Source organism: Mugil cephalus, chromosome 6, assembly GCF_022458985.1.
Source record: "Mugil cephalus isolate CIBA_MC_2020 chromosome 6, CIBA_Mcephalus_1.1, whole genome shotgun sequence".
Lineage (NCBI taxonomy): Eukaryota > Metazoa > Chordata > Actinopteri > Mugiliformes > Mugilidae > Mugil > Mugil cephalus.
The window spans coordinates 2,389,467-2,402,237 of NC_061775.1; the positions used below are offsets into that span (position 1 = coordinate 2,389,467).

Below are 12,771 nucleotides of genomic sequence, written 5' to 3' on the forward strand. Positions count from 1 at the left end.
GTTCTAATATTGTACTATTGATACTATAATTTATCAGCAATATCTGTGCTGTAGCATTTTCTGGACCAGTTTCTGGCCAAAGGAGTAACATTTTCACATAGAATAACCACACGTTTACAATACTGACTTTGATGTTTTTCAGAACAATAATCTTGAACGAGCACTCGATTGGATCTTCACCCACCCAGAGCAGGAGGAGAGTGATGCCCTTTCAGACATGGCCGACACAGAGCCCAACGACAACGCGTTCTCCAATGCCAACTCACACAGCGACTCCACACTCTCTCCAGACAGAGACGCTCCAGGCCCCCGGGTCAAAGACGGACCCGGACGTGAGTGACTACTGACTTTATCTGTTTTGGATCCTCATCAACATTAAGTAATCAGAACCTGCCTGTTATTGGTCTTCAGAGGGTGTCCTTTGGTGTCTGGCTACAGAATGTTGTTAGTGAGGGCCTTTGAGGGGAGGGGCCTCTGTGGATCATCCCACAGATACTTGATCAGTTTGGTTCTAGTGAATTTGGAGGCCAGGTCAACACCTTGTGCTGTTTTTCATTTTTTTAGTTGTTCCTAAACCATTTTTGTGTGTGTGCCTGTGTCAGGCTGCATCCTGCTGGGGATGGCTGCTGCCATCAAGGAGTGTCATTACTATGGGGTGGGGGTGTCTGGTCTGGTCTAGGTTGGTGCTACATGTCTAAGTAACATCCACATGAATGCCAGATCCAAACGTTTCCCAGCAGAAGATTGTATTGTCACAAGATGATTAATGTTATTTACTTCACCTGTAAGTGTTTTTTTTAATGTTGTGGCTGATCAGTGTATATGTACAGTGCAGATGCATTTTTCACATACCCAGGCTATTAAATCTATAAAGGGAAGGACTATTATTAATTGAGGAAGTGTAGATTTTAGTGTTGAAATGCAGACAGTGGGCCTTTTCCACATCTCCTTCTTTATATGAGGATTATTTAAACTGAAAATGAACATTTATAACAATAATTGGATTATTTTCATTTTAATTAGATTTTATATATGGGCCTTAATCTGTGAAATGAAAGAATTATTTGAGATGTTGCTCTCATCTAATGCCTTCACAGTATGTCTTCTTTTAGAAAGTCTGTCTTTTGCTGTCTTCCATGTGCATATATGATACTATAAATCTGGGGATTAGCAGTTGTGTGTTGCCTTTATTGAAAATGTGTCACATTAGTGCTGCATTCGCCTGTCATTTATCTTGTTTGGGACTTTTTGTCTTTTCAGGATATGAGCTCTTTGCCTTCATCAGCCACATGGGAGCATCCACAATGTCTGGACATTATGTCTGTCACATTAAAAAGGAGGGAAGGTGAGTTGCACACAGTGTCACCAAATTACATTAATTCATTTTTTATTATGTTACAAAGCCGACAGCATTCAGACTTCCATCTTGTCAGAAAGAAATCAACTAGTAATGGTTGTCTTTTCTTGCATAACATTCATCTTGTGAAATTGCCTGTGTATAAAAATATTTCCATTGTTTTTTTTTTTCTTGCAGGTGGGTGATCTACAATGACCACAAAGTGTGTTTGTCAGAAAGGCCTCCAAAAGACTTGGGCTACGTCTACTTTTACCATCGACTGTCAAGCAGTTAAACTAAAGTTACGGCCCCCTCCCCCTTGCGACCTTTAAATAACCCTAGTCTTCCACCCAGAAGACTGGCAGACAACTGTAATAACAGCCACAGTGGAAACGATGGAAATAACCTCTCAGACCAGCTGCTTGCCTTATCGTGATGTCATTCAGGAGCAACCAGGAACACTGGTCAGAAAGGGAAAGCAATGTGCTTTTTGTGCATTTGTGTTATGCTTTAAATGTATATTTCAGTGTTGATGTTTAAAAAAAGGAAAATATTTCTTGACAGTGTCGGTACAGAGGGATGGGTGCAATTTCTACTTCTGGAATGTGTTTGCACACAAAATAATGTCACATATCAGATCACACTGTTCCTCCTCTCTGCCTTTCAGCTACTGTGCCGTATTTTCAAAGAGGTACATTTTATAAATGTATGTTGAAATGGTAGCGCTTCACTGCCTGCCCTGAAATAATGCTCTGAAACTGCAACGACAAACGAGAAATTAAGGTGCTGCTGGTGGCTTTGCGTTTTATGTAAGAAAGTTGTTTGTCCCCTAGAAACTGGAAAAACTACAATAATTCAGTCGTTTCGGTTGGTTATTGAGAGAAATCACTAACAAACTGGTGAAAGTTTCAGAACAAAGGAAAGCACCATGTAGGCCATAAGTAAGTGTTAAATATACAGTATTAATAGCTAACTAATGGTTCATTACTGCCCCAGCTTTACTTTGTATAGGTTTGTCACTTGAAATGAGAAACTTTTTGCTTTTTGCCCTAATACACTGGCTGAGTTATCAGGATAGACGTTTTCTCTTTCCCTGAAAGCACTTTTCACTAGTTCATATTATGCACCAGGTGATATAGAAGTGGACTTCATATTCACCAACTACAAGCAATCGAATGTGATATATTCAGTTTAAAGTTCAATACCGTTGAACCTGTTTATCATTGTTCTATGAGGAGATTACAGTACTGCATTAAATCAATGCCTAATTTCTTTATTTTAATAATGACTGTCATCACTCTTCATGTAAATTAAATAGAAGTCCTCAACCTTTATCATTATTATTATAATATTCATTATTTTTGCCCAAGTTGCAAAATATTTGCATACTAAGCATAACTTTATCTCAGTTGCACCTGGTTCGGTTCCGTTGCTTTATCACTTGGACAGATTCAGACTATGACCCAAAAGTTAAAATGAATGTTTTCAGTGACTTCTTGCCACTTTTTACAATTGATTCACTTATGCATCTAAACTTTTCTCATGTCCAGAGCAATATGCACAAATCTTTTCTTAAAGCTACTGTATAGTTAACATACAGTGACCTGTATCTCTCTCTGTCCTCTGTCCAGACATGCTGCAGAGCTGAATGTATAACTTTATGGTGCTCACTGCAAACGAAACCTCCTCTTGTTCAGCTTTAATACTCAGAATCAACAGTGAACATAAGAACTGGCCATTTGCTGTTTAGTCTTCGTAACCTCATGCTGGATTACCAATCAGCTCTGTACTACTACATATACACGCATTTTACTCAGTATGTTCAGAGAATTTAACATACAGTAGATAGCATGGGCTATTTGTCAGGTCTTGTGAATTTACAGCCTTTGACTGTCAACAACATCTCAATGATTGAGTTCATATCCTCTTTGGATTTATAGGATTTGTGAAATACATGAAACTGGACTTGAAACTGCGTTTTAATTCTTGTTCGGTGACCTTAGCTTGTGGTGAACCTGTCGGTCATTCAGTGATACACTTTTAGGTGCGTATTTTAAAGAGGAGTTCTGCTGAAAACAATCTTTCACCAGTGTGAAAAGTCCTTAACATTTCAATTTTTGAGTTATTAATTCTTACATTTAAAGAAAAGGCACTCCTTTGTTAATACCATGTTATTTGTTAAGAGGGTTGAAAGAAAAAATGCAGAACTCCAGGGAAGAAAACACTGAAAGTTATTGGCTAGAATATGATCCTTAATAAACATCAACAGTCTCTATAGAAGTCAATAGGAGTGTCTTTTCTTGATATCTTTACAGGCTCAAAAGCATTTAAGCGTGTGACAGCATAAATAACTTTTTCTGCAGTTCTCCTCTTTTAACAACACTGTGCCAGGACCTCCGTGAGTAAATCGTCGGTTTTATCAAATCTCAACCTGTTACTTGATAGACTGCTGCAGAGTTCATAGTCTATGCAGTGGGAAATACTGAAAGTCTCTATGCAAGTGTTGTGTTTCTGCTCATCATCGTTGGTGGATAGCTGATAAGCTTTTCGTCTTGCCTAATAATAGTTAGTTGTAAATGTGTTCAGATATTCTGTGCAATTAGTTATTTCTCAGCACCTTTTGTTCCTCTCATCCTCTTCATCCACGTCGTCCTCTTTGTATTTCTGGGTCTTGTTGTGCCAGCTTTCCCTACAGCTCGGTCTCTTCCGTTCTTCTTCTCTACTTTGTTAAAACGTGGTTCAGTTTATCACAAAAAGGCTTCTTCACTGTCAGCTTGTGCACTAGACGTTGACATTTAGTCATTTGGATTGTGCAATTGTACTTTTTGTGAGGTTTATTCTTTTTTTTTTTTCATTTAACTAAATGTCAAAAAGGTTCTTTACCTGTTTTTACTCTGCTTCCTTTTTGCAAACAAGTTTGTGCCAATTCTGTAGTTTTCATTACATAGTTTCCCTGAAGGGAATATTTTAAGTTGACTTTTGTAATGTCTGCGTTTATCCAAATATGGCTTAGGTGTACATGAATAGAGTCATGGCAGTACAATATACCCAGTGGCACTGTTTACTTAAGATGTTTGGATAATTTAATAAACTACACCTTTGTTGAGACTTGGCTTCTTTAATAATAAAGTTTTCTTTTATTAAAAAAAATAAAAATAAAGACGCAAGAATGTAGAATATATAACAACAGTTTATTTTAAAAGATTACTTTCATATGGTACGTTCCAAAGGTGCTAATGCTTTCCTTGTGATTATACAGGGAGAGTAATATGCATTATAGTAGGTGTTTCAGTAAATGAATGGCTGTATATAAAGTATATTATTTCTAATTTCATCCATCAAAATATCATTTTATTCATACACAAGGGATGCATTGATAGATAAACCAGGAGAAACGGCCTTTACACATGATGAATTAAAAGAATGGACAAGGAAAAGGACAGAACAACATTTAATAATGACCTTCATGAACACCGACCAATGAGGTCATCTTAAAAGTTGAATAAAGGCTTCGCAGAGTTTCAAAACTTGATGTTTAACGCACGAGGACTGAACGCATGTGAAGTATAATTACTAGGGGTGTAACGATTCATCCACTACATCGATGAATCGATTTATTTTCCTACGTCCTACTACATCGATCTGTGCTCGGCAAATTGGCTGTCCGGACACATACATCGATCTAATCTAAACTAATCTAATCTAATCTAATCAATTTAAAAGGTAATCAATCGATTGTATCGATACTAGGAAATAACGCATTGGATTAAGCACGTCAGAGGATCGATAGAGAATTTACTTGAGAAACACTGTAAAACTAGAAAAAACATTAATTGGTTTTTATATACCGAAAACACCGTTATACAAATATGCGTTAGCTTCCGGCTAAAATCAATGGCAAAATTAATGTATATGCTAATGCTAACATTCGCCTTCACGTCTCCTTGCCTCTCCGCCTCATCCCACCAGTGACACACTGTGACCTGAGCAAAAACAAAACAACTCGATGAAACGTCGGATAATTTAACGTGTATCGTAGGTCACCACCATCATGTGATACTGTCAACTGACCAAAAGAGGAGATTATACACAGAAAGGGACATGTGGTGCTAAACTTCTGGGCCATAATAACCTTGTTCTTTATTGATAAACCGAGCGCCGTCCAGCGGATCGAGACACTTGAGGAAGTTTAAAAAGTGACTGTAACCGGTAGATTAAGATCCCCAAAGAGTAGATGCTGAGCAAGATAGTTACCTGTTGGCGGCCCACCACTCCTAAATGAATGTAAAGGAATACTGAGTAAGTATTTATTTCAGTCACACTGGTTTAATTTTTGGCTAAAAGGTTACCGAATCGATTTCAAGTCACTGAATAGTTTCGGATCGTATCGTTCTAAATGAACCAAAATCGTTCTTGAATCAATCGAATCGTAGTTAAAACGAATCGTTACACCCCTAATAATTACCACATTCCCAAAGCACAAATGCTTTACATATATGGAGGCCCATATTGCACAAAGGAATGACCATGTGAATAAATGCAGACAAAAATGATAAAAGAAAAATAGTCCAATCAAAATGAGAAAAATCTCAAACATTGTAAATATTGAGATTTTTTCCTTTTAATCTTGATCCTGTTAATTAAGACACTCATGGCACAGCCTAGGATTGGCTGTTGTGTGCTCTAAGCAACAGCCAATCTCTTACTGGAAGGAACTAAATGATTTGGTTATATCCTGTATTTTGGCTGTATTTATTCATAAGAATTTATGTCTAATAATTTGGCATTTATGAGTCTCCATGTGTAAAGCATTATGAGTAGAGCTATCAAAAAATCAAAAAGTGGCATGTAATGTATATTTTTTTGTACCTAGTTGTTGATCACTACACCTCTTTATTTATGCAGAACTAATGCAGAACATTAAGACCTTAAATAACTGTGAATAGTTTACATGTAGTCGGTGAAAGTGTGCATAAAAATGTGTCTGTATGATGTGAAACAGAATGAAATTTTAAGACTAAAGAAGTGTGTAATAGTAGGCAGCTTTCTAGCTCGGGGTCATTGCAAGGGTTACCCTAGTGTGTTTAGAATTTGTCAAAGTCGTAAATACAAAATCTTCTACAGAATATGATGTAACTATGGTTATTTGTAGCAATGTACTAGTATTCAAGCTCGTGTGTCTTATGTTGTTACACTGATTTCTCTGCTTGAGCCTTGCACATCTGCTCCTCGCTCACTCTATGCAAGAAAAAAAAAGAAACTTTTGTAGAATACATATTGAATATATACATCTCTTTTTGTCAAGGGTGCAGATTTTAAAAGTGCTTCGTAGATATATTGCAAGGAAACTTCATGATATATTTCATTTTTATACAATAGCGAGAGGGAAGGAAAGCACGTTCATGTAATTCATGCATACAAATAAAAATAGCATTAAGAAAAATAAATGTAGACAATCTAACATGCAATCAGCCTCAATCTCTTCCTCAGGGGCATGCGTTAAGCTATGTCAGTTCACCTGAGAAGGTAGGGTAGTAGGTTCTACAAAAAGGAAACAGGCATCCTATCTCTATTCTCTACAATAGAAGTTTAGAGTTTATGCCAGCTTTCTTTAAAAAAATATCTTCATCCATTTAAAAGCATCTGCAGGATTTTAAAATGCAAAACAAAAAAAGCAAAATCCCTATGACCTCCATAAGAAAACTAGTTGCGTTTGAAAATCACAAGTTACCAGACAACATGTTTGTACAGTTCTGCTGACACAGAAGACATCTGGATGCACGAGAAAGGGAGTAAGTCAATGTTTCAAAATGGAGGAATACTGGCCTAAAGAGAAACTCCCATGTGTCTGAACAATCTGTCAGGGTGCTGCCACAAGTAGATTGGGTTTACATAGAAAAGAAAAACAAAAGTGTCTTGTATGTGCACAGACTGTTGACAGGTAGGTAACACAATGGCCCAGTGCGCTTCTAGTTAGCAGCATTAGCACACACACCATGAATGACTTCGTGGATGTCAACAGAAACACTTGTCAGAGTCATCAGCTGTGAGTCTACTTTCAGCTAAATGCCAACATACAAGCATTTTGATACTCAACAGATAAATGGATATAATGTGTTAGGGTGGCTAATAATAGACAGTGCAAAGTATCTGTGGTAGATGGAAACGTTATTAGTTTTTTAGAAATTTGGACAAAAATTGGTCAAACATACCGTTAAATTTCAGGGAACATGATTCATCTCAGTCTGGAGCAAAGTGGCAGACAGACCAACAGTTTTTATCCAAGCAGCCGTGCCACAAGCATGGCTAGGGACTTAGGGAATCAAACATTTTACCAGATAGCATGAATAACCAGATAGCATTTTGTTACAGTCAAAAGCCGCATTGTTAACTTGTGCTTTTGTCCTCATCCAGTTTCTTAGAGAAAGAGTAAATGTATGCATCCTCCTCCGCTTTGGCCTCATTGCCTTTGCTATTGTACAGTCCACTGGCAGCCCCCTCCAGAGCAGATTGTTAGTGGCGCACACATATGTGCTGTGTCTCACTGGGTGCCTCCTTGATCTATTAAACATCACAGTTAGCCACAGAAAGTATTTGTGCCAACAGACAACTCCCTGTAGTTTTTTTAAGCTTTAGTTATTTGTCTGCAAGATCTTTTATTTCTGAAATACAATCTCGTAGGTTCATGACACATGATAATAATGTAACTGATTTTACAACAATTATTTTGTAGTTGTGCACTTGAGATTTCGTCTCAAAAGACAGAACAAGTGCACGCGAGGTGAGGTGATCAGTTTTTTTGTTTTGTTTTTTTGCGAATCACTGACGACATTTCTCCTCTGAGATCATTTGTTTTCGTTGTCTCTCAGTTTCCTGATGAAACACTTCTTCAGATACCGACTGCGACATCCAAGCTGCGCAGTTTGGAAGATGAATGGCTCTTGCACTGGTCTCTGGCTGCCGCTGATAGCATTCTTTCAAAGCACAAAATCAACACTTCTCTGTGGTGCACTGAGGCAGACGGGGACAGTGACTGACAATTTTGAATGGCAACATAAAACATGACCTTTTGCATAGGAGCAGACAATAAAAAACACTTTCTACATCACACTCAGACACGCCTGGTAAACACCAAAGTGTACTGAGCTGTACAGTATAGCAGAGCATCTATCATTTGATCTGCAGCACGGTGAGGAACATAATGTTCACTTCACAGAGTGACTTACCAACTTGCACAGTGAAGCAAGTGTAGGTGTCAGCTTAAAAGCATGTTTAAGAGAAACAAAAAAGAGAAACAAAAAAGCTTTGTCGCTGCATTTCGTACGATCATATCTTCTGTGGATGCATAATGATCATGGTTTCAAATGATCGTGATGTAAATCAAAGTTTGCAGGTGGTAAAACAAACAGACAGCGTGATTTAAACGCGTGCGCTATTCTGCCTTGGCTTCGAAAAACATTTAAATCAAGCCTGATGGCTGAGGCAAACTGATTTAATTAAATGTGTGAGCTTCACTCCCTGTGGAGGCGCAGCAAAGATACAAATGACTGCATTAAGAAATACCGCGAGCTGCTATCTTGGCTTGCAACTACGCATCTTTTACCTGAAATGTTATTATGCTCCACTGCAATGAATACAGACAAAAACAAAAATAGAGTAGGGCGTGTACATTAGTTATTACAACTTCTAAAGCTATAGAAGTTAGTAGAAGAAAATAAAGAGATATTTTTAGACCTGTACCAACTTTGTTTTTACATCAGAAAGTCTGAAAACACTAGTGAAGGTTTCTCTAGATCCATGTTGCCCAGCATTTATGTGTATTTTTCCAACTGGTCAGCATAAAGGAAAGAGAAGCTCAGACCCAAAAAGAGGAAAGAAAACCCAACAAAACTAAAATTAATGGCTCAGAAAGCTTTCAAGTTCAGAAGTCAGCAGTTATTTAAAGAAATTGAAAACAGTCCGAAAATGGCTTATTGTTTTTGTGTTGCCATAAAAATAGTGTAAATAAATATTGTTAGTCGCATGCATTGGAGTAAGGCTTTACAACCTGGCTTACACATTCCACTTGGACTGAGGAAGTTATCTGTTGGTCTGAAGTGCAAAGGGAAATCTTCTAAAAGTATGTTAATTTTAAACGAGAATGCATGTATGAAAATTCTTATTCATGCAGTATCATTATTCTCCATTGTAAGAGGATGAAAACAAGCGAGGAACAGGATCTGGAGCTCCAGGTTATAATGGTGCAATCTCCATCATTTGCTCAGGAGGGAGAGACAATTTAGAGTCAAACGTTTCATTTCCTCTCAAAACCTAATTTTTTTCTTTTTTTTAAATCTTTTTTGCAAACGGTTTCCTCTGTGAGAGTCTTCCAACTGTCTCTCTGCGTGTCTCTCCTGGCTCAGCTGTGTTCCACTGGATGAGTCAGTTTTTAATTGATGTGTTCTCTAAGGCATTGCTCGTACAATCTTTGCCCGTCCTTGTGCTCTTGAGGGAAATCACAATTTGCAGTGCAAATCCATCACAAAGCAGTTACTTCAAACCCTTGGAAGAACCTGTCCCCAAAACTGCTCCAAGGTATTGGGCGAAAAATATATCTGCTTTAACAACTGTAGTTAATTTTGGCGTGCATAAAAAAACACACGCTGGTCTCTAACATACGTCGTTCCGTTCGGACGTGTGCACTTTGGACTTTGGGTATAAAGTAGAGAATGAGTAAAGGAGGAGATGCTATCATCGTTGCATTCCATTTCTCATATGTCTAAGTTAAAGGCTCGCATGAGAAGATCCAGGTCACCAATATTTGCAGCCTGGAAGAGTTCAGGCTGGTCCATCATGGATAAAGCTATCCTCAGAGCAGCCCAGATGTTTCCAGACATCACCTGGTGGGACTGCTGGCGACTCCGGCTTTTCCTTTGAAGACTTAAGGCAGTCAGGAAGTTACTGGCAGCCTCTCTGGGGAAGAAACAATAGTTAATTTGGTTAAAGAATGAAGCAGCACCATGAGTCTCAATATATCTCTTGACCAAAGTATGAATTTATGATCAAAGAGTTAATCGCAAACCATCGCACAAAGTGCTAAAGTGACTTACTATTGTTTACACGTTGCCAGCTGGTTAGCATAAAATGAGCTTACTCAAGTTCACAAACTAGTCCTGTGGAGCTTTAAGACAGCTCCACAGGACTAGTTTGTGAACTTTTGTGCACTTAGACAGAAACTGGTCTACCCCAAAGACAAAACACCCAGGCAAAAACATGGTAATATAGCATATGCTGTTCAGTGCAGTGAGGAATGCACGGACTTGTACATTGGAGAACCCATCCATAAATGCATGGCCCAACACCAGAGAGCCAGCTCATCAGCGACTCAGTGGTCCACTTCCACTTAAAGGACAAAGGACACTCCTTTGAAGATGTCAACGTCAAAGTCTTATCCAGAGAAGACAGATGGTTTGAGAGAGGAGTAAAGGAAGCCATCTACGTCCAACTGGAGAAACCTTCTCTAAACAGAGGAGGTGGACTGAGATTTAATTTATCATCTATTTAAAATTCAGTTTTGACTTCTATCCCCAAGATGTTTCAACAACACTCACATCTTGAGACCGGAGGCTCCCACTAACGATGGCATCGTTAAAGCACCATTCATGGGTTAGGCACACAGTCCCCCTCTATAACAACAGGTAAGTACTCAGAGGTAAAGGAAATTAGCCTTCTGGATTACCATGATCCGGATGACTAAAAACCTTCACAGACATGTCTTGAAGACGTTTCACCATGCATTACATGAGTTTCAGGTGAGCACCATCAACAGATGCAGACGTTCCCAATAAAAAACAGGAATCTCCAGAAGTCATTTAGAACTGAAGTTATTTGTACGAGTGGTAAAATATCTTCAAGAAAACCTAGTGAATCCAGTCGCCTTTGTGTTAGCTTTGTTTTTGTTTTATTATTTAAATTTGTAATTCTTAGTCCATTGACCCCATTAACACAGGCAGAGCTCTAATTAAACTGAGATCTAACTACCAAAAATGACTGATGGCAACTGTGTTGCATGGCCTTCAAATGCATATTTGTAATTTAGTAAAATAACTTTTTTCGATGGTCCAATTTTTTAATTTTTTTTACTTACTATGTCGGAATAAAAATACAGAAATTTCAGACAATATGCATGATCAGGTACTAGTAATGAAGATATCTGATTTGTTTGAATTGAGGTGAATAATGTAACATGAACTGGGCACAGATAAATATACTACAATTAAAGTTCTCTATTGGATTTATTTCTATATTTCCATTTAAATGTTTTATTTAGTTTCAATGCACAGCAGCCACTACTACAGTTCAGGACAGACTTCTTTCACAGGCAGCACGTTGACTTTTTAAAGAAAGTACAGGTGTATTAATGACGACCTGATTGGAGTCATCGTTACCACATCTGTGCTTTCCTTACTGCGACAAGTCAAGAATGCTGCCATAAAAAGCCCCAATAATTTGATAAACTAGCTATTACATGCTACAGCTGTTGAGCCGTTCATGGGATTTTAAGCTAGCTAGGCTGTGTGCTTCAGGAAAGTTTGAGGAAATTTAATCATGTTTGTTTTGTAAAAAAAGTTCAGTTGTTATTCCCAACAACCGCTTCAACCCTGGAGGTATTTTCCTATCTTTACTGTCTCACCTCTTCCATGCGGATGACTTCATGCCCCCCAGAGAAGCTGGGGATCACTGCCTCTCTTCACCAAGCTAAGTATTTTCCTAATGTTTTCTGGTATCTTTTCCCAGTTTGCATTTCACTGCTCTCTTTTTTGCCTGTGGCTATATCTCAACTCAATTTTTCTTGCCATCACTTGTTGCCTTCTGTCAGATGTATCATTTATCATGTTGACTGTGAAATATGAATATTTACATTTGGTTATAATTGGATGAATTTATAAGTGCTCACCACATCAGATAAATAATTCACACAAAATTCATAGAGAAATTCAGAACATCATGTCTCCAAATATCAATACAGTCTCACTTCAGCTTTTTCTTGGGGGTGCTGCAGTAATTAATTCCACTCCACTGCATCAAATCGCAGTAGAAGACTCACCCTGCTTTCGTATTGAGCCCCAGTCACTCACCTGTGTGCCCCCAGGTTAATGCAGCTGATGCCCAGGTTGTAGCGGGACCTGATAAACCCCGGCTGCAGCTCGAGGGCTCGAGTGTATGCTTCCACCGCCTCTTCACTCCGGTCCCCGTTAGCCAGCGTGGCACCCAGACGATTCCATAGTAAGTAGTCCTGTAGGAAAGATGAGAAATGACTGATGCTGGATGGGGAAGATGAAAGTCTTGAGTAAAGTTTGCTATGATGTTTGCATTCAGATGATGTCAGCCAATATAATGTGGCTTGTATGTATTATTATCTTAATTGACGTTGCATCCTTTTTATTTAATCTCAT

General features: G+C 38.3%; 2 protein-coding genes across 7 annotated transcripts in view; one reads left to right on the plus strand and one right to left on the minus strand.

Moving 5' to 3' along the window:
* The window catches only part of usp13 (ubiquitin specific peptidase 13), a 28,460-nt gene extending 24,016 nt beyond the window's left edge, over positions 1-4,444 (plus strand). For all 3 annotated transcript variants that reach the window (XM_047587054.1, XM_047587055.1, XM_047587056.1), the window contains exons 19-21: positions 143-332; positions 1,261-1,345; positions 1,535-4,444. In XM_047587054.1, the coding sequence (XP_047443010.1) occupies positions 143-332; positions 1,261-1,345; positions 1,535-1,631 (372 nt within the window). In that variant the 3' untranslated portion in view covers positions 1,632-4,444. The remainder of the gene's footprint in view (positions 1-142; positions 333-1,260; positions 1,346-1,534) is intronic.
* Positions 4,445-6,689: 2,245 nt separating this feature from the next.
* Positions 6,690-12,771, minus strand: part of pex5la (peroxisomal biogenesis factor 5-like a) — a 78,901-nt gene continuing 72,819 nt past the window's right edge. For all 4 annotated transcript variants that reach the window (XM_047586127.1, XM_047586125.1, XM_047586126.1 and 1 more), the window contains 2 exons: positions 12,454-12,611; positions 6,690-10,288 (listed from right to left, as the gene is read on the minus strand). In XM_047586127.1, the coding sequence (XP_047442083.1) occupies positions 10,087-10,288; positions 12,454-12,611 (360 nt within the window). In that variant the 3' untranslated portion in view covers positions 6,690-10,086. The remainder of the gene's footprint in view (positions 10,289-12,453; positions 12,612-12,771) is intronic.